At 43.3% G+C, this 23,258-nt stretch overlaps 1 protein-coding gene across 3 annotated transcripts; it reads right to left on the bottom strand.

The window, feature by feature from the left end:
* Nucleotides 1-1,639: 1,639 nt before the first annotated feature.
* On the bottom strand, nt 1,640-20,148 carry LOC146205764 (mitochondrial import inner membrane translocase subunit Tim21). 3 transcript variants are annotated; one of them, XM_084590435.1, is made up of 8 exons: nt 19,933-20,148; nt 19,680-19,780; nt 15,069-15,327; nt 14,354-14,416; nt 13,838-13,939; nt 7,045-7,207; nt 2,040-2,148; nt 1,640-1,833 (listed from the first exon to the last, which is right to left on the bottom strand). In XM_084590435.1, the coding sequence occupies exons 3-8, from the start codon at nt 15,325-15,327 to the stop codon at nt 1,708-1,710; spliced, it is 822 nt and encodes a 273-aa protein (XP_084446561.1). In that variant the 5' UTR covers nt 19,680-19,780; nt 19,933-20,148; the 3' UTR covers nt 1,640-1,707. The 3 variants fall into 3 exon arrangements, with proteins under 3 accessions (XP_084446561.1, XP_084446560.1, XP_084446562.1); XM_084590434.1 differs by lacking the exon at nt 19,680-19,780 and having other exon boundaries at nt 19,933-20,147; XM_084590436.1 differs by lacking the exons at nt 13,838-13,939; nt 19,680-19,780 and having other exon boundaries at nt 19,933-20,143.
* Nucleotides 20,149-23,258: the final 3,110 nt, after the last annotated feature.

Here is a 23,258-nt window from a genome sequence, read left to right as displayed (position 1 = left end):
AAGGCATCCATCAAGAACAGTTCTGCTAAACACTAAAATGCTCTTCAGAGAAGCAGTCCACAGGCATTCCAATTCTTTTTGGAGTTCACCCAACAAGCCATACGTGACCAAAGGACTGAAAAGATCTCAAGCCACTTAACTATATCACATTCGCACGGGCTCTGCTCATACCTGTGTGCATGTACAACATGAGCCTGGCCATGAGCCTGGCAATGACTCCATTGTGTTCCACATGTGCTGTGGGGATACAGAACATTACATTATGTGCTGTCCAGGGTACAGTGCAGAAAGGAGTGCGTTGCTTACCTCCCTCAAAAAACTGGAGTCTCCTACAGTTCATTTCAAGACATTGTCTACTCATGCAGAAACCGGTCTTGTAGAAAGAAGGTTTCACTCCTTTTTTTTTAAATTTTTCTGCAGGATTTAGATATTTTCAGATGGTGACAGCAGGCACGACTATTAAATATTACGTGTGATTATGTGTATTCGCCTGACCTGAGCGCACTAAGGTTTAAGAGGCACTACAGTGGAGAAAATGGTAGCAGAACCCGCAAGGCTAGCCCCACCTCCAGCTAGCAACAACCCAACCTCTTTACTCCCCGATAAAACTGTCCTAAATAGCCCCATAACCAAAAATCACAGGGTTAGGATCATGTGATCGAGGAGGCCATGAATTTACTGACAGGCTAAAGCAGGTTTCTTTCAGATTCAGTTGAGCAGTACAAGTTTCAATACAATACCAATAGGCATTTTTTAACACCCATTACAGTACTCTGCAACTAAGAACTTACCACACGTAACTTGGATTATTTGGCTTCAAAAGGGCAGTACTACACAAAGAATATGATGAGTGATTAGTACTAGTTGGTTTCAAAAATGGTCAATGTAATGATATCACATGACAGCTCTATAGTTATGTGTTACAGTTGGTTAGATCAGTTGTGTTACATTCCATTCGCCCTGCCCCATTTGTGACTTTGGCCTCTAGCAACAGTGTTCACAACACAATACTTGACTTTGGCTACATTCGCGGTCTTCCTCCTCACTGCTGATAGTTTTATTGCCATTGTGGTGGCTACTACTACAAAGGCATATGCATACAGCTGCTAGTCACATGTGGAGCAAGTGAAGCACACCACCTGAAATAAACCAATGGCCACCTCTCACAAACAACTCTTTGAGTGCACAACCATCTTTCTTGCATGCCAACATGTGTCCTCTCTAGTTGGTGCTTTTTCCTTTTGCTCTCCTCCTCTGAAAACGAGTCGTGTCCTGCACACGTGAAAACTCAGAAAAGCCTTTTTTCAAGTGCGAAAACGCTCTAAGCCAGCGTGTCGAAAGACGTAAAGGTTCACTATCACTGATGAAGTTCAATTCTCATAGATAACTGCAGTCCCATGGAAAGTCCGGATTTCCGGCTGTCTGACTTTGCGAGAGCCCTAACAATATTCTTATTAGCTTTTGCGCACTGTTGTTGTATTGAGCAAAAAGGTAGCACAAAGCAAGATAGTATAATCCGTTGTACTTCCTATAATTCACAGCAAATGAAAAAAAAAAAAAAGTCAATGCAAAGATAGGTCTAGGCACAGTGAACATGACAAAAACTAATACAGCTGTGTGATCAAATAAAGATGAGAAATTTCTTTTCGAAATTTTTATTCGCTGATCGAATTGCACAAGCACCATCTGGATTATGGGCTTCATATACTAAATAACGTCAAATGTGCTGCTCGGGCCTTTGAGTTCCCTGTTGTCTTCAAGAATGATAGTCCGCTTCGGGTAGCCATCAAGATCAACAAATAGGTAGCGGTACTCATAATTCTTGTGACTGTCCTGTTAATAAATGCAAAATTTAGGCTGAAAGATGCAGACAAAGGCTTAAAGCAGTTTCATCTAGCATATGATGTGAAGTAACAACGGTATTAACTTGTTGGATGCAAGATGCAATAATAAAAGCTGATGGCTAAAGTTTGCAGGCACAGCAGAGTGTACAAAAGATTGAAAAGAGGTGTTTCAAGCACACTTGAGCAAAACGTTACCTCTTTTACTTCAAGATGTACAGTGCCAGACTTGCTGGGTCCCTTGATATAGAACTTCATGCGCATGTAGTTGATGCCATCTTTAATGTATTCCATGTGGCTAACATGCCTGGCAAAAACAAAAACAAAATCGTGTTGATTTTACAATTGGTCTTTCCAAGGAATAGGTAAACAAAACAACTTTGCAACAGGATGTAACAATGTTCTCTGGTGATGAAACTTTTAAATTAGGGACAGTGAAAATAAGAGCAACGTAACTTAATATAGTAAAACCCCATTAATACATAGTTGATGGAGGTGCAGGAAAAGTATGCACTATCCGGTAGTACACCTTAACCGATCAGTACAAATTTGCCATTATTAAACGCTCTGAAATAAGAAAAATTCATGCACAGCAAATTTTCCACGAATACACGTACGTAGTGCATTTTATTGGTGTGCTACTGACCAGAAGTCCGTCATTTTCAGTTGCCGCCATGGTGGTTGTGCGGTGACAACAGCCGTTTCAAAAACGGCAAGACTGGGGGTAAGCAAGTTTCATGCACGCGCTAGTGCACTTTCGTAGTTCTATTTTCAGTAGAATGAGTAATGATAAACTTTTCCTTAACAGTCAGTACACGATACTTCGGTCGAGTAGGCTTCGGCATAGTGCTGACCATTCGCACACACACACTAACGCAACAACTGCTTTGTGCTTCGCACAGCACCAGCTCCAAACAAAAGACGCCCCCACAAAACGCGCGCTACCTGCCCGCAACACATCCACAACATAACAGCACCCGCAGTGAGAGGTTGGCACGAGCGAGCAGGCGAGCAGCACGACCATGCGCAAGCAGTATGATGGTGATGATTACCGCGATGGGGCTGGTGACAACACTACTCAGCGATGTGTTCATGCCATCATAGCCGACGCTTCCTGGGCTCCCTATTGACATAGACATCATCGCATTTGTCGGAACACAGCCAAAATGGCCGCAATGTCATATCGCCGGCAGTCCGCACGTGATAATGCTTTCCGGAAAGGCGGAAAACGTTTTACGCTGCAGCACAGCCAGCAAAACAGCGACGGCAAGTACGAATTAAATGGTAGGCACTTCGTGAGCCACTACATCTTAAGCGGTCAGCCAATACATGGGTTTCAATGGTAGCTAAGCCGGGGAATTCTCGAGACTACGTTTTAACCGCAACTACTTGGTGTGCGGGTACATATTGACGAGGTTTTACTGTACTTACAACGAATAGGCACGACAGGCTATTTATTAAATCTCTATAAAATAAGCCTTGGTGTGCCTGCATAAATAGCCAGAGTTTTAGTGAAGAAACTTAAAAAAAATGGGAGCATCTGTTCTAATATAAACAAAGCTTTTGAGGTTTTTTTTGCTCTGCCTTCCAGCAATTGCTCAATTACAAAAGAAAAATGCAGGCTCAGACATTAATCTAAAAGCATGCAAAGTATATATGCAAAACTAATCCTCACTACTAAAAAACACTATTCTTAAAATTCCTTGAATAGCTCCAATCAGCCTCAAAAGTGAAGATGAAACAGTTTTTAAGAATTTGGCAAAATTCAGAGATCTGAACATATGAAGTACGTAGACAAAGCACATGAAACTGTGCACCAGTTTTTAATAAAATGGTGATGCAATCGCTGAATGAAGCCACTATGATGCTCAGGCTCAGCCTCAAAGCTTCAGTGAAGCACAAAGAAGCTCAGTAACGATGTCATTCATGACAAAATTACAGAGTTCCCGTGCTTTCGCTGACATCACGTTGTCTGTCGTTGGATGTCACCACCAACACTCTGTAGGCTAATTCGGACATGGGATTGTGTTGAGGTATGACCTGTACAGCCAGCGATCGCCAAAACCTACCTCCCCAAACTTCAATTGCATGGAACAGTGGTGCTCGTGCACTTTGTTGCGATCTATGGAAGCACGACGATGATTGAAAGTGTCCTATTTCCGAAATATAGTTCAGTCACATAGTTTCAGCTTTGCTTTCCTTAACTACACGCCACGCCATTTCACAACTACAATTGGACGTGCGCATCAGCCAGTCATGCCATTTCGGGCGATGCATGGTGTATCATCATTAGTTTTAACATTGTCGTCTTCATGAAGTTTAATCTGTGCCACCCCTTCATTTAACCTCGGTAAATATGCCAAACACATATGCCACATCACTAGAGACAAAAACAACAGCCGTGTCAGACAGGCTGCCAAGACAACCGAACAACAAGAGGCCAGACTAGCCCATTATCCAGAAGCTTACCAAACGCAGAAGCGAGCTAGGATTGAAACGGCAGCAGCGGCTGTGGCAACGGTCGATGGGTAACGCTCATAAAACTTGTTTCAAGGATAGTTGAACCTCTACAATTTTTTAACTCTTTTGGGATGGTGCCACGCTATTCTAACATGAATGCATATATCTGTAGAAGAACGGCTGATTGGGCGAGTTGGGAACCATGACGGACAGTAATATAAGTGTGCAACAAAAACATGACAAAGAGGAGAAGTGGACAACGATGGCGCAGGTATGCATACTATATCTCTTGCGTGCATCCGCATGCTGAACCTGCACGCTGGTCACCTGCAATTTCATTGCAATGTGCACTTCACCGCGGCACTTTACTGCTTCGGCTGTGCAGTGAAGCACTCTCAAAACGCGACGAGGATGTTTTGTGTACAGGCACCACTGCTACTGCGTTACACTGTGAAAAGGCTATCAGAGGTCTTTACGATTTTACAGCACCGCAACAATCCCAACAGCGTGAGCAAAGCGAAGCATTTGACGAAACCGGGAAAACCCTCCAGTCTCACTTGGGTTTCATCTCAAATGCAGACGACCATCATACACATGTTCATTACATAAAATTATTGTGATGCAAACGATTTTCTGCAGTTTTTCAGGTCAATTTGATAATTTGAACTTTTGGTTAATACGACCATTTTTTCTGGTCCCTTGAAGACTAAACTGACAAAAGTTTACTGTATTCTAATGCAACATATCCACAAAGGTGGTATTTGTGAGTATTCAAATTACGTGGACCCAGTAGTTTACAAATAATTTTTAAAAAGTGCTACTGATGACCACTTCCTTCTGATTAGGATGACACATAACTGCGCGTTCGTAACCACCCCCTTTCCGTTGACGTCAACCGGACTTTACAGAATCGCCTCTCATTGGAAGCTCCCAAGTGACATGGGCAGGTCAGGGGGCAGTGGGGCCCTGTTGGGGTGTTTTCTTTATTTTTTGCTTGCGCATCAGTGTGCGCTAAGTTGAGGGCGGAGAGGAGGAGCATCATTTTCAATCACCGATAAGAAGCTAGCTTTAAACGTTTTGTGTTGTGGAGACGACTGATAAAATACCGATTGTTGTGACAAGATTTCTCGTTTCAGTAAATAGTTTTTCATGGTGCCTTTAACTATGGCTTGGTTCAGTTCCAAGTATTTAAAGCTCTGAAGCAACTCGGGCTATGAGGAATGCCGTAGTATAAGGCTCCGGAAATTTTGACCACCTGGGGTTCTTTAACATGCATTGATGCTAGTACAGGAGCACCTTTCTTTTCCCTTCCATCCAAAATTAGCTGCAGTAACCGAGATCGAACCTGAGTCTGTGAAATCAGAAGTCGAGTGCCCTACCACTCAGCCACCGTGGCTTGGCATATGTTAACTATGACATAGTGTCACGAGTGCTCTCGAGCAGACATGTCACCAAGCGCAATTAGGTATGTGAAGATAAAAAGTCTCAAACCTGCACACGAGCAATGAGAGACATCATAACAGAGGAGTCTGGTTTAATCACAAAAGGCATTTGAATATTGAAAGCAAGCTGGCCACTGCGGGACTTTATATAGAAGTGGTTGAACACAGGGAGAAACTGTATAAGTTAGGATCTGCTGAAGAGCCGACAGCTTCACTTAAACCCAGGCTCATTGTACAGCCTCTGATGATAAAGATGAGTAATGAATAGTTAACAGGAAGGCTTCAACATACAGTTCATCAAGAAAATTTGAGTACGAAGCAATGAACTCCTCTGAATGAGCGTACATATGATGCTTCATTCATCCTATGGTGTAGAAAATGATAAATGTCCAAAAATTTTCAGCTTTGATTATTACTTTCTTGGTCAAAAAGACAGCAATAATCAAGGCTAAATGTACCCCCCCCCCCTTCCCTTTCAAAACTTTGGTGTGTTCTTGCTTAATGAACACATTCATTATAGTGAACATGGCAGAATTTGGAGAAAAGTAGTAAAGTTCACTATACTTCTTTGGGAATGTTCTATTGTATTGAAGAATGTTATGAACACTGCCTTGGAGTGTCGGTCCCCAAACCAATTCTGCCTGTCACCAAGAAATTTTTTACGCACATGATTAAGGGTCTTGCCACAAACTTTAGGACGCCTGATCCAGCAGATCTACTAGACTATTTCCCCAGATGAAACTGGCCACCAGTGGCAAGAAGCTTTCAGAAATTTGCAATGCTCAATACAATGTGAGGAGAAAGTGGAACAAAGTTTGCAGACATGGACAGCTTCCAGGACATGAAGGCTTGTTTTTGACGCCAACTGAGATTATTTTTCGAAAGCTTTCAAACACTCTTGCAAATAACTCCAAATTTATTAAAAAGCTGGCAATGCATCATTACCAGCTAATATTACAATAATACATATCATAAAGGTGTTTAATCTTTAACTTTCAAGCTCATGAATTCCCACTTAAACAATGAGTTTAATAAAAGGCCAAGAGAACTCCACAATACTGTTACACTATACAGCGATAAAAAGACCGGTTTTATGACTTTTTATTGTGGTAAGACATAAGAATCCTTTAGACCACTGTAAACTGTAAGAAAAGTACTGAAAGTACTGAGAGTAGCTACGCAGCTAGATAGAAATGTACCACATTTGTGCTGCTCAGTGGTCCTGGCAGGCTTGTAGATTCATAGAGACCACAGTTTCTCTGAGCAATGAAAAGGTATTCTGCAACAAAAATATAACATGCCTGCGGCGTCCACGACTTGTTGTTTCACCATGGCCCTGCAATGGTTCACCAAGGGCTGCTTTCACTCTAGGGTCAGCTCGACAGCGCTCCAGAGCTCGTGAATACACAGAGTTGGGACTATGCCCTGAGAAGAGCTCATGGAAAATCGTGTAGAACATGAGGCCTGCATAAACAAACATGACCACAAACAGCCCATTACAGCAACAAATGTGGCCCATAAATTAGCACAAACCTGCTTCAAAATGAAAACATAGAACAAGCAGTAATCATTCCACAATGAGTTGAAAGAACAAAATTTGTTTACTCTACACAAGTATAAACTTAGAGGTGGAGTCTGTCATTAGGTATTAGACTTACTTGCCAACAGCAAATATTTCTGAATACTTTGAATCACTGTACAAATTACGATAAGCACTGCCATAAATATTGTTGACAAGTGATGCTCACTGTTTATTACCATATACAGTAAAAGCTCGTCAATTCTAATTCCATGGGACCGCTAAGCCAGTTCGAATAAAGCAAAATTCGAATTAATGAAAGTGAGCAAAAATGAACGCGCTTGAAACGCGGAGGGCACGAAAAACATTTATTTGCCAAAAATATCGGTTATCACCTTCTGCCCCTTTTCTCTGAGGGTAACAGTCGCCACTCTATCTTCCAAGAAGCGAATGCGACGCAGGGAGTCTTTTTCCCCCTCTTCACAGCTGAAGAAAAGGCACGCGACATTCAGCGCTTCCAGTGCTTCTGCCACGGACGGCCGCATGAGCGCCTCTTCCTCTTCGTCGTCCTCGTCTTCCGCATCTTCTGGAACAGACCGCTCACTAACAACTGCAGATAGGGCATCGCACACTGCTGCATCACAGTCCACTGCAAAGTAGTCATCAAAACTTATGTCCTGAAGCGCAGCACGCATCGCCGCAGGCAGGCGTTCCTGACACTCGTCGTCGCCACTTTCCTCCATTCCAGCAACAAAGCCGCAGTGGTGGAAGCAGTTCGCAATCGTAGATGGCGTTACCTGCTCCCATGCATGCACCAACATGTGCATTGCTGACAGCAATGTGATGCTGTGACTTTTTTGGTTGCCTGTGCACAAAATCATGCACTTGAGCATATGGCGCCTGCAAAAACACTTCATGTTTCTAATGACGCCCTGATCCATCGGCTGCAGGGTTGCAGTCGTGTTGGCGGGCAGAAACCCCAATCTGGTAGCTTTCAGCTCGGCGTCAACCTTGTGCGCCGAGCAATTATCGACGATGAGCAAAACTTGTCGGTTGTTTAGCTCCACCTTCCGGTCGAACTTCAGCACCCACTTTTTGAACAACCCGCCTGTCATCCATGCCTTGCTGTTGGCGCCGTATTCGGTTGGCAGTGTTCGGATGTTTTTGAAACACCAGGGCTTATGTGACTTCCCAATCACAAAAAGTGGAACCTTCTCCGTCCCGGTCATATTCACGGCGACCAAAACGGTAATCCGCTCTTTGCTGCGCTTGCCACCAGCACAGCTATCCTCTTTGAATGTTATAGTTATGTTCGGTTGAAGCTTGTAGAACAAAGTTGTTTCATCGGCATTAAATATGTCCTCTGCTGAGAAACTGTCCAAATACTGCTGCAGGGCACCGCTTCGCCACGTTGCACAAGTCTCCGCGTCCACTTCTTTTGCTTCACCGGACAGCACCTTGAAGACAAGATTATGTCTGTCTCTAAAGCGGTGGAACCATCCTTCGGAGGCAACAAAATCTTGCACATTCATGCGCAGGGCGAAATTCGCCATGATGATTGGGCCACTCAGGGGTATATTATTGCTTCTCATTTCCTTCAACCATGTGATGACTGCATCTCAATCTCGGGGTACTTTGCTGATCGTAGCCTTTTTCTGTTGTTGGATAAATCTGATTCGCATGCATCCTCAATGGCCTTTCTATTGCGTACGTACGTCGACAATGTGCTTGGTGGAATACCATGCTTTTTCGCAATTTCCACTTTGCTGATCTTCCCTTCACGCAAAATATCCACTTACTCTGCCCCGTTTTGTCACAGTATTTTCCCCGCGAACACATCTCACGGACACAAGCTCAAGGCAAGCGGCGTGCAAAACTAGCGCTCACAACACCAATCGTCTCTCAGAGTCGCTCGCTGCACAAAGGAAAAAGGCCTAGCCTACCCAGTCTCCCAACCACAACCTACCCAATATACAGTAGGTCGTGCTCCCAACTACGCCAATGTGTCAACGGTTCTGCCACCTGTCATTCAGCCGTGAAAGCTTCGAACGGTGGTTTTCAACAACGACGCTTGGCGGGGCGCAGTTCGAATTATTGGTGGTGGCGCCAATTTTTGAACGAATTAATAAGCTGTTATACACATTGACTTCTATACAGTGCGGACCGGACCACGACGACTAATTCGAATTATCCAAAATTTTGAATTAACGAGTTGTGAATTAACGAGATTTTAATGTACTATATACTACCACTAATGAAGTAGCACATTACTGTATTGAAGCAATGTTATAAGTTTATTAAAATCAAATTACCTTTAAATTACCAAGAATACAATGCTTTTGTTTACAGCCACTTTATGCGTGTAAGCAGTGCTTTTTTAATGCATGTAAGTAGGTGGTCAAACTGTCTTTCTGTAACCTTTACTGTTGACGAGGGCCTGCCATATGTGGCTCGTGAAGCTCCATGTGATCAAAATAACATTGCCAACTTATATTTTTGATTAAATCACTTCAACATTGCTGATCTCATGATAATCTCTAAGAGTTTTCTTGCTGACCTCTCCAAGCTTGCTCTGCAATTTCTTTAACATGCCTTGTGATAATGGTGCCAGTCTTCACAAATGGCTGTTACCACCAAACATGCCACACCCAAACATGCCAATGCCTTTATTCAACTGCTTTCTTTCTAGAAGCCTTCACAGCATTAGGGAAGACATTGCATCCTAAGGTAGACCAAATGGCCTCTTGCACCACTTAGTGGGTTACTCCCATCCTCTCTTTTGACTTGAGCCCCTATGGCTTGGAACTAAACAAATTACTTAACTAGTGGATCCTCTTCTTTCCTATCCCCCAACTTTGGCTACACGCCCACCTCTGCTAACAAAAATTTCTGCTGCACTCATTACTAATCTTATGCTCAGCACTGCAGTTTGAAAATTATAGCTAATCTTCAAAAACTACCGATACAGCTGTCTGTACCATGCTACCCTTTGAATTTTTTTAGCCAAAAAAGAAAGTGAGCAAGTATGAAAACATAGCAAGGAAGCATATTTTCTTACTGAAACTGCTGAGCACTCCAGTGAGACATGTAGGACTATGCTGGCATTGTTGCAATAAGTGATTGATGGCAGAGCAGGGATATTGCCACCAAATGCAACACTGTCGCTACCTGCAGGTTCTTGGTAATGATGCAGCTTCAGGTAACATGTAGCAGGGCAATGGTGTGGCAATGATTGCTGCAGTGTGTCACCGCCATACAGCATACAAATGCGAAATGAATAAATGTATAAAAAAAAATGTATGTAGAGAAAACATTGTGACAGAAAAAAACAACATATACATACAGTTGGTTAAGCCATGGTTCGATGCAGTTGATTGTGCTGTCATACGGATCTAAGCTAAGCAACTGATTTGAATGTTGCTGGGTTTTTATCATAGATAAGTAGTACCTATATGAATAGGAAATCTAAGCGTCCTTTTGCTTCCTTTACTTTCTCTGCTCCTTCTCATCCTGAAGCAACTTATTACACCGACAGTTACCACACATACATCCCTTAGCTTGTTTTATTAAAAAAAAATGCAAGGCTAGATATCTGCACACTGTTTTGCAGACGAAAGATTGTGACAGGATTTACGAGCCTTGAAGAGCTCGCAGACAGTGATACTGCAATGCAAAATATAAGCGTGCCGATTTCAAGGGCACAGGAAGCGTTCAGTAACTCGCACTTATATTGAGGCGAGGCATGTGTTATATTGAATTCGAAGACATCTCGCTCACATTATCCCTGCACACCATGTTGTTGTATCTTTTGTTTTGACAGCAGCAAGAAAATAAATGACTGCTCTCCATGGCATGTGAACACATTTCCTTGTCACAAGTGGCAGTGCACTGTCTTTGCTTGCACCATCACATGGGAACTGCAGCTAGCACCAATGTTGTGACCAGCAGCAAGCCTGTTGCCAAGTCATGCTGATGACAACACATATACATGTCCTGCAAGGTTAGATAGCACTGCAGCTGCGATGCATGCGCATTTTAAGGCAAAAGCCTTTAATGCCTCATTGTTGTCAACAGAAGGTTGTCAGCAGAGGTGTCATGCTTTCTAGAGCGAGGATTAAAAATACAGTTAAAACTCGATTTAACGAAGTTGAGGGGAGCCGTGAATTATTTCGTTAAATCGAGAACTTCGTTAAATTGAATGAGGCATTTCTTGGGCACATAATTCAGTACATTCGATTACAGTAAAACCTCGTTAAAACGTACCCGCTTAAACAGTACTTTCGTTTTAAAAGTAGTAAAGTCAAGTCCCCGACTGAGCACCCATTGAACATAATGCATTTTGCATCCGCATAAACCGTACCAGCTTATCGCGATCGTAACGGTTAGCACGTACCATTTTCACTTTTCGTCGCACTCGCGCGTGACGAATTCACGCCGGTAGCACCGACCCAAAGGACGGTTCGGCTAGCGGCGCAACAATCTTCCCTAAATACCGCCGACGGGACGGCAAGCCACACAGCTAATGACAAATTGGCGCCAAAGTTGGTAATCATACAACTAGCGCAATCTTTGGGGGTCCGTATGGTCATCGTCATGACCCCCCGCGCTACTTTCGAGTGGGTAGCGCCAACACCACGACCGGCGCCGCTAGCGCGTATGAAAAGAAACAACAACAATTCTTACTAAAATTCTAATTTTGGGGTGCTGTCTACAAAATAGACCAAAAATTAACACTTTTTCACCTTTATTTCTCGAAAAAAGGTTCGTTAAATCGGGACAAATCACGGAATCGGTTTCGTTATTTCGGGTTAGTCAAAGCATTGAACCCTATGGGTGTCTGAGGGGGAATTAGGATACCTTCGTTAAATCGAGATTTTCGTTAAATCGGGTTTCGTTAAATCGAGTTTTGACTGTAAATTAATAAACCTCGTCTCCATCGGGAATCGAACCTCCATCCCTTGGATCCCTATCCCAGCGCTTTACCAACTGCGTCACGTCCCGGATCGTGAAACGCTCTTCATAATTCCCCTTGTCTACCATGAGGATGATAGCGGGATTCTACAAGTGACAGATATTGCGCCTTTCCTTTCCTGTAAACAAATTATAGAATGCTGGTGAACTCTGACGCGTTCAATGAAATGCTGGTTGTGCTCAAAAAGGGAGCGCGCGATGTACCGTCATGACTGGTCATGACGTCACCAGGCGATTCATGCATATACGAAGCTGACCCCACCGGGCATCCGATCCAGGCGTCCATGCGGCGCCTTTCATTTGCCGCTTCCTCGAACGCCGCACCACACAGCAAACAGAAGCAGGCCCAGATGTCTAGGAGGCGTTAGTGCAGCAGGAATCAGTGGCATTTGAAATTGATTTACAGGATAGAAAAGGTGCAGTATCTGTCACAATTCTCTGTGAACACATGTACTATGCCGCAAAGGAAGGGAGGAAGGTGGGAGTGAAAGAAGAGAGGGAGATAAAGGTGCCGTAGTGGAGGGCTATGATCCACCGCGCTATAATGGCTTTCGCCTCATCGCACTTTAGTGGTCTAAAGTGCCCTCTAGAACTTTTTATATATCACACTTTCATTTTTATGCCCTAAAACAAAATCTGCAGAAACCTCGCAAAAGCTGCATAGCATGCTGCAAACTGTTGTACTGGGTGTTCTAAAATTCAATACTAGTTCCAAAGTATGATGCCAGGAATAAAATTGGCATAAAAAATTCTTGTAGAAGTGAGTAACCATCCCGACAAAATGCAGAAATATTGTTACACCTTCAACACAACCACAATTCGTTTTTACCTCCACAAATTTTACTGAAACCTTTATGGTATATTCTTTGTAGGCATCTGATCATTTGTGCAAAATTTCACTGTCAGGTGGCATGTTGTACTAGTGCAAATAAAATTCAAAATCTCCCATTTTGTGGCCTCAATTAGGGCAATTCCGACGGTCAACCTTGTGTGTGTGACCACACGGTTAGCATGCACCACATCAACATTTTCTCAGCATATTTTTTTTTTATTTTGCATTTGACTTTTTATTTTCAATTTAGACTACTGATTTTTTTCATCTCAAATAATGATCCAAGCTATCACTTACCAAAGGTTTAGCTAATTGATATTTTCACAATGCATTTTGTAATCTCACATGTTGCTCTTTCGCGAAAATATAGTTTGGTCAAAATCCAGCTTTTTTCTAGCTTTTGCCATTATAAAATACTTTTACTTCCCATATTGAAAGAACCCAAAGAAAGTTGATGTGATTACCAATAAAAATGACTGAAAATAAACAAAGCCTTGAAATAACGTAAAACCTTTGCTGATGACCAAAATACGCATGTGCACATTATAATGCAAAGGCACATTTTATTGCAAAAGAGAAATAAATGTGGTCAACCCAGCATTTTAAACAAAGCTGTTTCATTAGCAAACTGTCCCTTGTGTCTCGTCCTGCACAGGCAGTAATAAGATGATGTGCCCCTTTCCAACATTTATTTTCTAAAGCAGCAGAAAACGCAGCAGTGTTCTATGATAGGAAAAAATCAGGCATACACTGTCAGCTGCCTACAGCATACTTAGCACTCTGCTGAGGCAAGGGAGATGTAGCAAGAGACTGCTGGAGGAACTTGTACACTGAGAAGCATGACTCTCAGGGAGTACTTTCTTAGCCGGATACCCTGCAGCAACAAGATGTAATGTTGCACTAGAAACACAATTAAAATAGACCTGCCAGCTACTTGCTTTTCAGTAAAGCTCATTATATTTTAATATACGATTACTTCGACTGATTTAAGAAGCACAAGTAGCTTCCCAAAAAAAGAATAAAGCAACCACTGCTTTGTCCATTGGTGAGCCAATGTAAGATATTATCATCTCCACACTTTACACAACTGCATTTACACCTGAAAAAGCTGTTAGTGCCTACTGTCTGTGCGATTATTCACTTCTCAGATAACAGCTTGACAAACATGAATAAAAAGGAAGCACAGATATCTCTGCCAGTATAAAAAAAATAAAGAGCAGATAAGGATTAACTTCTACTTCATATCTGTGTACTGCCAAAATATGCACCTTATTAAGATTGGGCTTACCTGTAACTCCAAGCCCCGCAAATATCACACCTAAGTAACTTGCATCCTTTGTACTCTGCTTCACTGTAAAAAAAAAAAAAAAAAAAAAAAAAAAAGAAGACTTTATAATCACGACGTAATCAACAATACTTACACAAGCATTATGCGAGATTTACATAATACTCAGTACTGCATACACAAAATGTAGTAGCATAGCAGAGTGCACACAAAGTCCACATCACTATTTCATTGACTTTCACAGTAATGAGCCATCTTTATGAACCTTGTTCTAATATTTAGATGTTACACTTGCTCCACACATGGATAGCATAGCATTCAAATAGAAAGCTAGCTTCACAAGTCGCATTCTTATTAAGGTGAGCTCGTTCATAGAAGGTTGACTCATTTAAATAATGTTTTGAGTAATTGGCTTAAACCGCCCATTTGCAACGCAGTTTTCCAATTCTTTACAACTCCTCTCACCTCACTCAATTTGGCAGGTTGGTAGATACAGTTAAGGTAGAATTTATAACATTAACTATCAAAAGAAGACTACAAGGGAAACTAAACTGTGAGCCTCTAACTATCATAGTTGGGCATCAATTTTAATGAAGCAAGCATTGAACAAACTTGTATAACTTAGCAAACCAACATTAGGTACTTAAAAATGAAGTATGGATGAAAAGCAGGAAAAAAAAAAAAAAAGAGCAGCAGCTTCACAGGTCTGCATTATTACCCTTCTGGCCTAAAGTAAGCTGTCCACCCTCCGTATCCTTGGCTTCAGAAAGTGCGCTGGTGTTCTTGTTGGTGGTTGTTGATGCAGGCCGAAGCCACAATATTGCAGGACGAAACCCTGTTAACTTCAGCAGGGCTCCGTCCTTGTCGCTTGATGGCACCTGCCCATTTACAGAGCGGTGTGCGAGGCTTGAAAGGTTTCTCAACCTTTTTGCTTTGCAGCCAGTCACGAGGACATGAACCTTAGATGTGAGCGTCATCTGCATGGCAGAAAACACTCCATTAGCACAGTGATGTGCAGCATGCCATGGTATGTACCCTTCCAAGGGGGGGGGGGGTTACTACAATGTTGTCAGCATAATTGTGACCAAAGAAACTAATCTTACTTTCAACTCCAAAAGCGTTTCTAAGTAGCTAGCTATACTAGCTTAACTACATACACATCATCAACTTGCCACAGTAGTGCAGTGGTTAGGGCGCTTGACTTCTGTGCCCAAGGATGCAGGATTAAAACCCGGCCACGGCGGCCACTTTTCGATGGAGGTGAAAAGCAATGTGCCCATGCGCTGTGCGCTGTCAGTGCATATTAAAGAACCACAGGTGGTCGAAATTTCTGGAGCCCTCCACTATGACATCTCTCATAGCCTGAGTACGCTTTGGGACGTTAAACCACACAAACCCAACCATATTATCATTAGTAACACCTTTCAGAAATTCTTGTGTTAGAAAAATTCTCGGCACAAAAAATGATGAATGAGGAACAAAACAAGGGCACTACAGGTCTTGCCATGCCTGCTCTATTCCCTCGGCTTTTTTGCGCTTCGAATTTTTCCAATATGAATCAACACCAAGTGGCCCAGACATCAGTGATTCTGCAGAAATTCTTCCCATGTCTCCTGTACAGTAGGTTTGAATACACATCATGAAGCGACCATGTGACAAGGAGTAGGAGTGGAGCTTGATGGGTAGCACAAAGCATAGTGGGTGGAGTCTGCAGTAGCACAAAGCATAGTAACTCAGCATAAGTGATAATCATACCACAATGATTTATAACCATTTATACTGCAATTTAACATGCGTGGGGTTTATTTGAGCCTTTAACTGTAACATATTATTCCAACTAGCTGCAAGTTACTTTCAGTCTTGCTGGTTGAACACAGCTGCTTCATCTTAAATGAAATTAAGCCAAGAGTGAGATGAATCTTTTCAACCAAGTGTCTGAAATCACTGTTGCTACTGCTGCCCTCTATATAGCATTACACACAACAATGAGGGTTTGCAAAAAATATTTACCCTCAAATTCAACAATTCCAGTTTTTCAAGGATATAAGAGGCAAATACCCAGAAGGGCAAGAAATCTTTTGTGGTACCACACAAATGAAGAATCCTCAGACTCTTGCTTAGCTCCGATTTCTCTCTCCATGGCCATCAACTTTGCTTCATTTTCACTGGCCTTCTGGTGAAAACTCCCAGTCGTGACAGGGAGCATTAAGCCATTCTTAATCTCAGCATCCTCGAAGACTATATTCTAACTACCATAGAAATTTGAGCATCTTTTTCAGTTTTGCCTCTTTTCCAGACACCATCTCAAGCTCCAGCTCAAATGCCTTCCTTTGCTGAGCACACAAGAATTTACTTATAACAAAGCTACATGAATGCCGCTGACCTCGAAAAATGCTTCGAGCTTTTCATGCGACTTCTCACTGTCAATTCTTCCACTGTCACCGCATAAACTTACGATCCTCCTTTGGAACAACATGCTTTTTGTTCTATGCAGACCGCTCAAATCCTCTTTAACCCACCCATCATAACCCACATGTTCAAGCCAGGCAGGCTGAAGTTTGCATTTTATTCCAGGCGTGTAGTTCTCATCTGCAGCACACAACACAATATGCAAAAGCAAAATGGTGCCGGGATGTTGACTGCACTCAATTTTGGGGCCAGCATGTCTGGTGTTGAAAAAAGGAGAATGCTGCTCAGAGGAAACAGTGGAATATAGGGAGAGGACCAGGAAAGCAAACAGCCCCGTCACCCAAAAGATTCTCAATGAAATGATGCGACCTTAATGGATTCCCTTTTGAAATTGATTTCTTCACAATAGTTTGCTAGTACAAGAACAAGAAAATGTATACAGGAAAAAAAAAATAATGGGGAAAAGCAAAAGAAAATGCATCTTGAAACATTTATGACACATTAGCGACAGATAAAGAAAGTTTCATTGAAGCTTTGGGAAGTGTCCACCCTTACCCTGCCTTCTATATATGCATACATCTCCAATTTTTTAACAATATCACGCAAGCATCGACCTTTCGCATGGTCAGCGAATGATGAAGCGAACCGGCAATCCTAATCTTAGTAAGAGGTGAATAACAAAGTAGGGAGACCATTGCCTGCTAGGCTGTTCCTAAAGCAGCGGTCCTTGATTTTTTTCCTTCACTTACCGAGCTTCTTGTCATACCCATTCCCAAGCGCCCAAAGACAGCAAATGAAACAGGCAGACTGCAGTAGGTTCAGCATCCTATGACTGTCTCCCAACAAACTTCATTTCCTTTTTGTTGTTTCAAAATGGTACCAGCACAATCATGCGCATGCAAGAACAGATATAATCAACAGCAAAATACTTTTGCCCTTGCAAGTGGGCAATCGATAACTGATTTTCTTCAAGTTTCCTGATGCAAAAATATTAGGAGTCCCATGAAGGCAAAAACTATCTGGCATCTGGGTGTAAAAGGGGTCTGAACAATAAGAACAGAACCAAAATTGCTAAAGAAATAGATCTGAAACTGAATAAGATTGAAATAGACTGGCAAGGTAAAGAAAAATGCCACTGCATTTCCTCAGGATAAATACAACGCTTGCTGCAAACATTTTGTTGTGGAATATCTCAATGAAAAAACAAGCATATATCACCAATGCAGGCCATTAATCCCTAAGTGAACTTCTGGCCATAAAATAAGAACAAGCAATGCACTTACCGCGACATTAGGTCATGAAATGTTGAGCATGCAGCTAGCAACTGGCGCTACATGGCTTATTCTGAGTATTGCTGGCACATATGCCAAGAAATGAGACAAGGAAAAAAAAATGGTGGGCTGTGAACAGCTTTAGGAACAGGCTCATAAACTACAGCCGCCTTGGACTGAGCTTCATTTGCGTTCAGCAACACTTGCAGAGTTTGCTGGTTTATAGTGCTGATCAAGCAAAAGGCTGACGCTCGCATGATATTGTTGAAAACATTGAAGGGTGTACATGTTCCACCTGAGGAGGCTTTTCTGACATAAACTGGGCCCGTATTCCGAGTTTGCATCGTTATCGAATGTGTCGCTATCTCCCCGACTTCGAGTCAGCTGATTGGTGGTAATGCCGAAACATGATGTTGACACCTCTTCTGGTTCCATAGAAGCAACACCTGGTTTCGGTGTTTTGACCAATCAGATGACTGAAGGTCACGTGAGATAGCAACACTTTGATAATGACGCAAACTCGGAATACGGGTCCTGGATTGATCAAAAGTTTTCCAAGAAATTAAGGACTGCATCAAATTATACACTGCAAATGCTCTTTTGAAATCACTGGTGTTCAAGGATTTCAGGGGACGGTGAAAAACTCTGAACAAAGTACAGGTACCCAAGTCACATGGTGCTTGCAAATTGGCAAGCTCACCATCAACTGGCCCAAGAAGCAGTTAAATGTGCCAGCACAGCCGATCTGCATTAAGGATGAAAACTGGAAGATTTGATGTGCTGAGCACAAGAAACAAGTTCAAGCGAAAGCAGTGAAAAATACAGGCACTGATTGTGATAGTTTAATGCCAACTATATCAGTTTGTACAATGACACAACAGGACCACAGCGTAAGGCAAGAAGAATGAATAGAAAAAAAACTGATGTTTTTGAACTCCACTGCATATTTAACATTACGCAGTAAACAGCTTTTATGTGCCAAGATGACACTTTGGCTATGATGCATACTATAATAGAGAATTGAAACATGCTGGGTGAGTTGGTTGTTCATAACTACTAGAAACAGTGCTTGTGCCTTTGTGTGCTTTCCCCTTGTTCTGTCTTGTTTTCGTGTTGCATCTAGCACTTATAATAGACAGCTCTTGCAATCTTAACTGCTTGGAGGCTTTTAATGTGCAAACTAAACCTGAGCAATGACTAGTTCTGAATTGTATCTCCATTCAAATGAAGATTCCATGGCTGGGGCCAGGCCCGCAAACTTGTGCTCATCACCAGAACAGCACAGTCAGGCTTATCATAAATATATCTGCCATAGGCCTCTTCCTGTGTGAAGTGTAGCTGCCTTCAGAAAGCTTTGCAGATCTTGAATTTGCTGGAATTTATAACACGGTAGGAGCAAAAGTGGCAAAAGTCTGAATTATCTCCTTACGTCCTGAACCACTGTTATTCGAGAAGTAATGTGCTTTCAAAAGCTAATCAGTTTCACGCACTACATACTATCGAAGGTACACTTCGGTCAAGTAAGGGTTTATGCCCCGCAGAAGAGGTACTCATCTCGAATAGAAAGGTTTGAGGCAATTGTGACTCTTTATGAACCAGCATGGAACCTTTGAGTGGATGTTTGCGAACAATCCGTTATTGCAACGTACCTAATCCACACATCCTAGCAATGATGTGGAAAACCAGGTGCACGCCTTTCCGAATGCGTCCCGCGTCATATCAAGGATTGCAGTTACCTTAGAAGTGCACGCTGAAACAAAATCAACTCTTTTTTAAAAGCTCATAACCAAGACCACATGAATGAGAAGCATTACTTGACGTGATATTTCAAAACTACTAAACCAGTTGAGCACCAATGTCGCAGAAGGTTACGATAATACGAAGGTGGCATGCGCTACTCACATCGAAGTCCTGAAGAATGGCAAAGCCGAAAGTATAAGCTATACAATAATGTTTCACGTCAGCTCAAGAAATAACAACATAGGAGTGCGAGGGCTTGAAATACAGGCAAAAATCAGCAGGCAAATAACATAGCGCGAACTTCACGGCAAAGCATTGTTTGTGTGCTGAGCTGCAGGCAAGAGGAGAGATACGCATAGCGAGCATAGTGGCAAGTGGACGTTTACTGTAGATGTATTGCATAAGAAGCTTCAGGGCAATAGAAGAACCAGGGTAGATAAAAGAACGTTTATGGTCTCATGACACAAACACTTTCTTGTATATACATATAAACAATTTAAGAGTTTGTTTGAGCCTTCAGAAAGTCTAATTTACCATGACAAGATGAGGAATGTGTAAAAGCTAGCTTGTGCCACCAATGTCTGCCAGATGGCGCCACACGGGCTTAGGTTTAGGCTTTACCTTTTGGTTTCGGTTATTTTTATGGAGTTTAACTATGACGCCTTGCGTTTCACTTCCATCGTGATTTCTATCTATATAATAATAAAAAATAGAGGGTCTCTGAGATGTCTCTTAAGAGAAGAATGGCGAAAGCCTACCCTCCCTATCCTATAATTTGCCTCCCATCGCTAGCCTCTTGTCGGCATTCGTTGGAGTGCTACATATAATTATAATTGGTTTACAGGAAAGGAAAGGCGCAGTATCTGTCACTTTCTCCGACAAGTGTGCGTTTGGATCATGGTTTGGATGGTACGCAATCGCTCCTATCGCGTTCAAGTTTGGGAATGCAGATGGCAGGAACGCTAGAAAAGATGAGACTTTTTATCGGCGTTCGTTGCAAAGCTACATATAATGTAATTTGTTTACAGGAAAGGCAAGGCGCAGAATCTATCACACTTTCTCCGGCAAGTGTGAGTTTGGACAGTACACCATCGCTCCTGTCGCGTGGCGTTCCTTGGCGCGCGTTCAAGTGTGGCATTGCAGATGGCCACTGTAATGCAGGGATCCCGCATCCCGCCTCGGCCAGTCAGAACGCCGCGAAAGCGGGACACACTTTGTCCACGACAGCATGAGCCATTAAAGGCTTTCGCCTTAATAATAATTGATTCAAAGGAAGGGAAAGGCGCAGTATCTGTCACACTTGCTTCTGTGGACACCTGAACCGCGCCATAAGGGAAGGGAAGATGGGAGTGAAAGTACAGAGAAAGTGGAGCCGTAGTGGAGGGCTACGGGGTAATTTCGACCACCTGGGGATCTTTAACGTGCGCTGACATCGCACAGCACACGGACGCCTCTTCGTTTCGCCTCCATATCGAAACGCAACCGCCGCGGTCAGGATCGAATCCGGGTACTCCGGCGCAATATTCGGGCGTCTTAGCACTGCACCACCCCGGCGAGGCTAATTGGTTTATGGGAAATGAAAGGCGCCGTATCTATCGCTTCTCGGTGAACACCTGAACCGCACTGTAAGGGAATGGAAGAAGGTGGGATTTAAAGAAGAGAAAATTAATTGTCGCAGTGGAGGGCTCCGGAATAATTTCGACCACCTGGGAATCTTTAACGAGCACTGACATCGCTCAGCACACGGACGCCTTTGCGCTTCGCCAAGCGCTTTATTTTGAAAGGGTAGGCTTGAAATTCTCGCACGAGGTCATAGTTGCAACGTCAAAATCCTGTCGACCACTAGGGATTTTTCCGCACGAATATGTCGGCATAGTAATAGCTATGGTAACTGGAAACCATACTTGTACTCTGAGCTGGTGCAAGGGAACTTGCGCACGCTCGGTCGTAGGCACAGCTGACACAGACTTTGCCTTGACAGGCCCTTGGCGGCCGCATACCGGGTCTGGATGGCTGACGGGCGGTCCTTTAGGCTCATGCATCGCCTCGTAGACCTCTTCAGCAAGTGGCACGGACATAATGCGGACAATATCCAAGAAGACGTACGGATGACGCGGTAGGCGCCACCGACGATGTCCGGGACATCAGGGACCTCATTGGGCAGTATCCGCACCACGGCCTGCTCAGTCAAGTAAAAGCACTGGCACATGCGTGCCATGCGGTCAGCCACGTTACGGATGCCCTTGAAGCAGCCCATCCAGTCGTGGATGGTCATGGCTCTGTTGCGCTTCTCATCCCCCGCGTACATCTCGTACCGTGGTCGCGAAGCTGGCTAGTTGTGGACCGGTTGAACCATATAATAGCCGGTCACTCGATCGTGCAGTCCGCCTATATTGACTCTTTATAGAGTTACTTCACGGGGTTCCTTACACGTCGCTGAGACCGAACGCTGTGTCGATGTCCAGCAGGGATGACAGCAGAGGTAAGCAGCGAGCCGCCATCGTGGCTGTGCTTGTCATCCAAAATCAGCCACGACAGCGGAAGCTTCATCTGGGAATGTATTTTTCCGAGTTGATCCATAGCCTCCTCTATTTATGGCATCCACTGCTGCCGTCATTGTCTTTGTGACCGGTGGATGAAATGCAAGAGAGAGAGAGAGAGAGAGAGTAAACTCTTTAATGAAAAGCAGAGAATTAAAACGGCGTTAAGGATATGCTGACATGCTACTCTTGGGGAGAGAAAGGCGGAATAAGATAGGTGTTGAATGGATCACTGCCTTGTCGTAGCGGAGGGGCTTGCGAAACTCGATGAAGTCGTGAGCTCTGCTGTGTAGGGCCACCCAAGATAGACAGGTCACGGCAGAGAGTTCTGACAAAATGTGATTCACTGGAGAAGGTAATGGCAACCCACTCCAGTATTTCCTGCCAAGAAAACCCTATGGCCAGTCACAATACCATTAATGATATGGCGCCGGAAGATGAGCCCCCCAGGTTGGAAGGAGTCCCACATGTTACTGGGGATGAACTAAGGGCGATTCCTAGTAGCTCCAAGACGAATGAAGTGGCTGGGCTAAAGCCAAAAGGACGCTCAGTTGTGGATGTGTCGGGAAGCGACCGGAAAGTCCGATGTTGCAAGGAGTTATATCACATAGCAACATGGAATGTAAGATCTATGACGCAAGGTAAACTGGATGTCGTCAAGCGAGAAATGGACAGATTGAACATTGATATCTTGGGAATCAGCGAGCTCAAGTGGACTGGAATGGGAGAATTTAACTCCGGCCACCATTATGTCTTTTATTGTGGGCATGAATCCAAGAGAAGAAATGGGGTCGCTCTCATAGTAAACAGAATAATGGGCAAAGCAGTGCTAGGGTACAACCCCAAAAACGACCGAATGATTTCACTTCGGATCCAAGGTCACCCTTTCAACATAACAATTATCCAAGTCTATGCACCGACCACTACTGCTGAAGAAGCTGACGTTGA

Source organism: Amblyomma maculatum, chromosome 1, assembly GCF_055883805.1.
Source record: "Amblyomma maculatum isolate TAMU_Amacu chromosome 1, ASM5588380v1, whole genome shotgun sequence".
Lineage (NCBI taxonomy): Eukaryota > Metazoa > Arthropoda > Arachnida > Ixodida > Ixodidae > Amblyomma > Amblyomma maculatum.
Note: the sequence above shows the minus strand (reverse complement) of the source record. Positions and strands in the feature narration are given on the sequence as shown.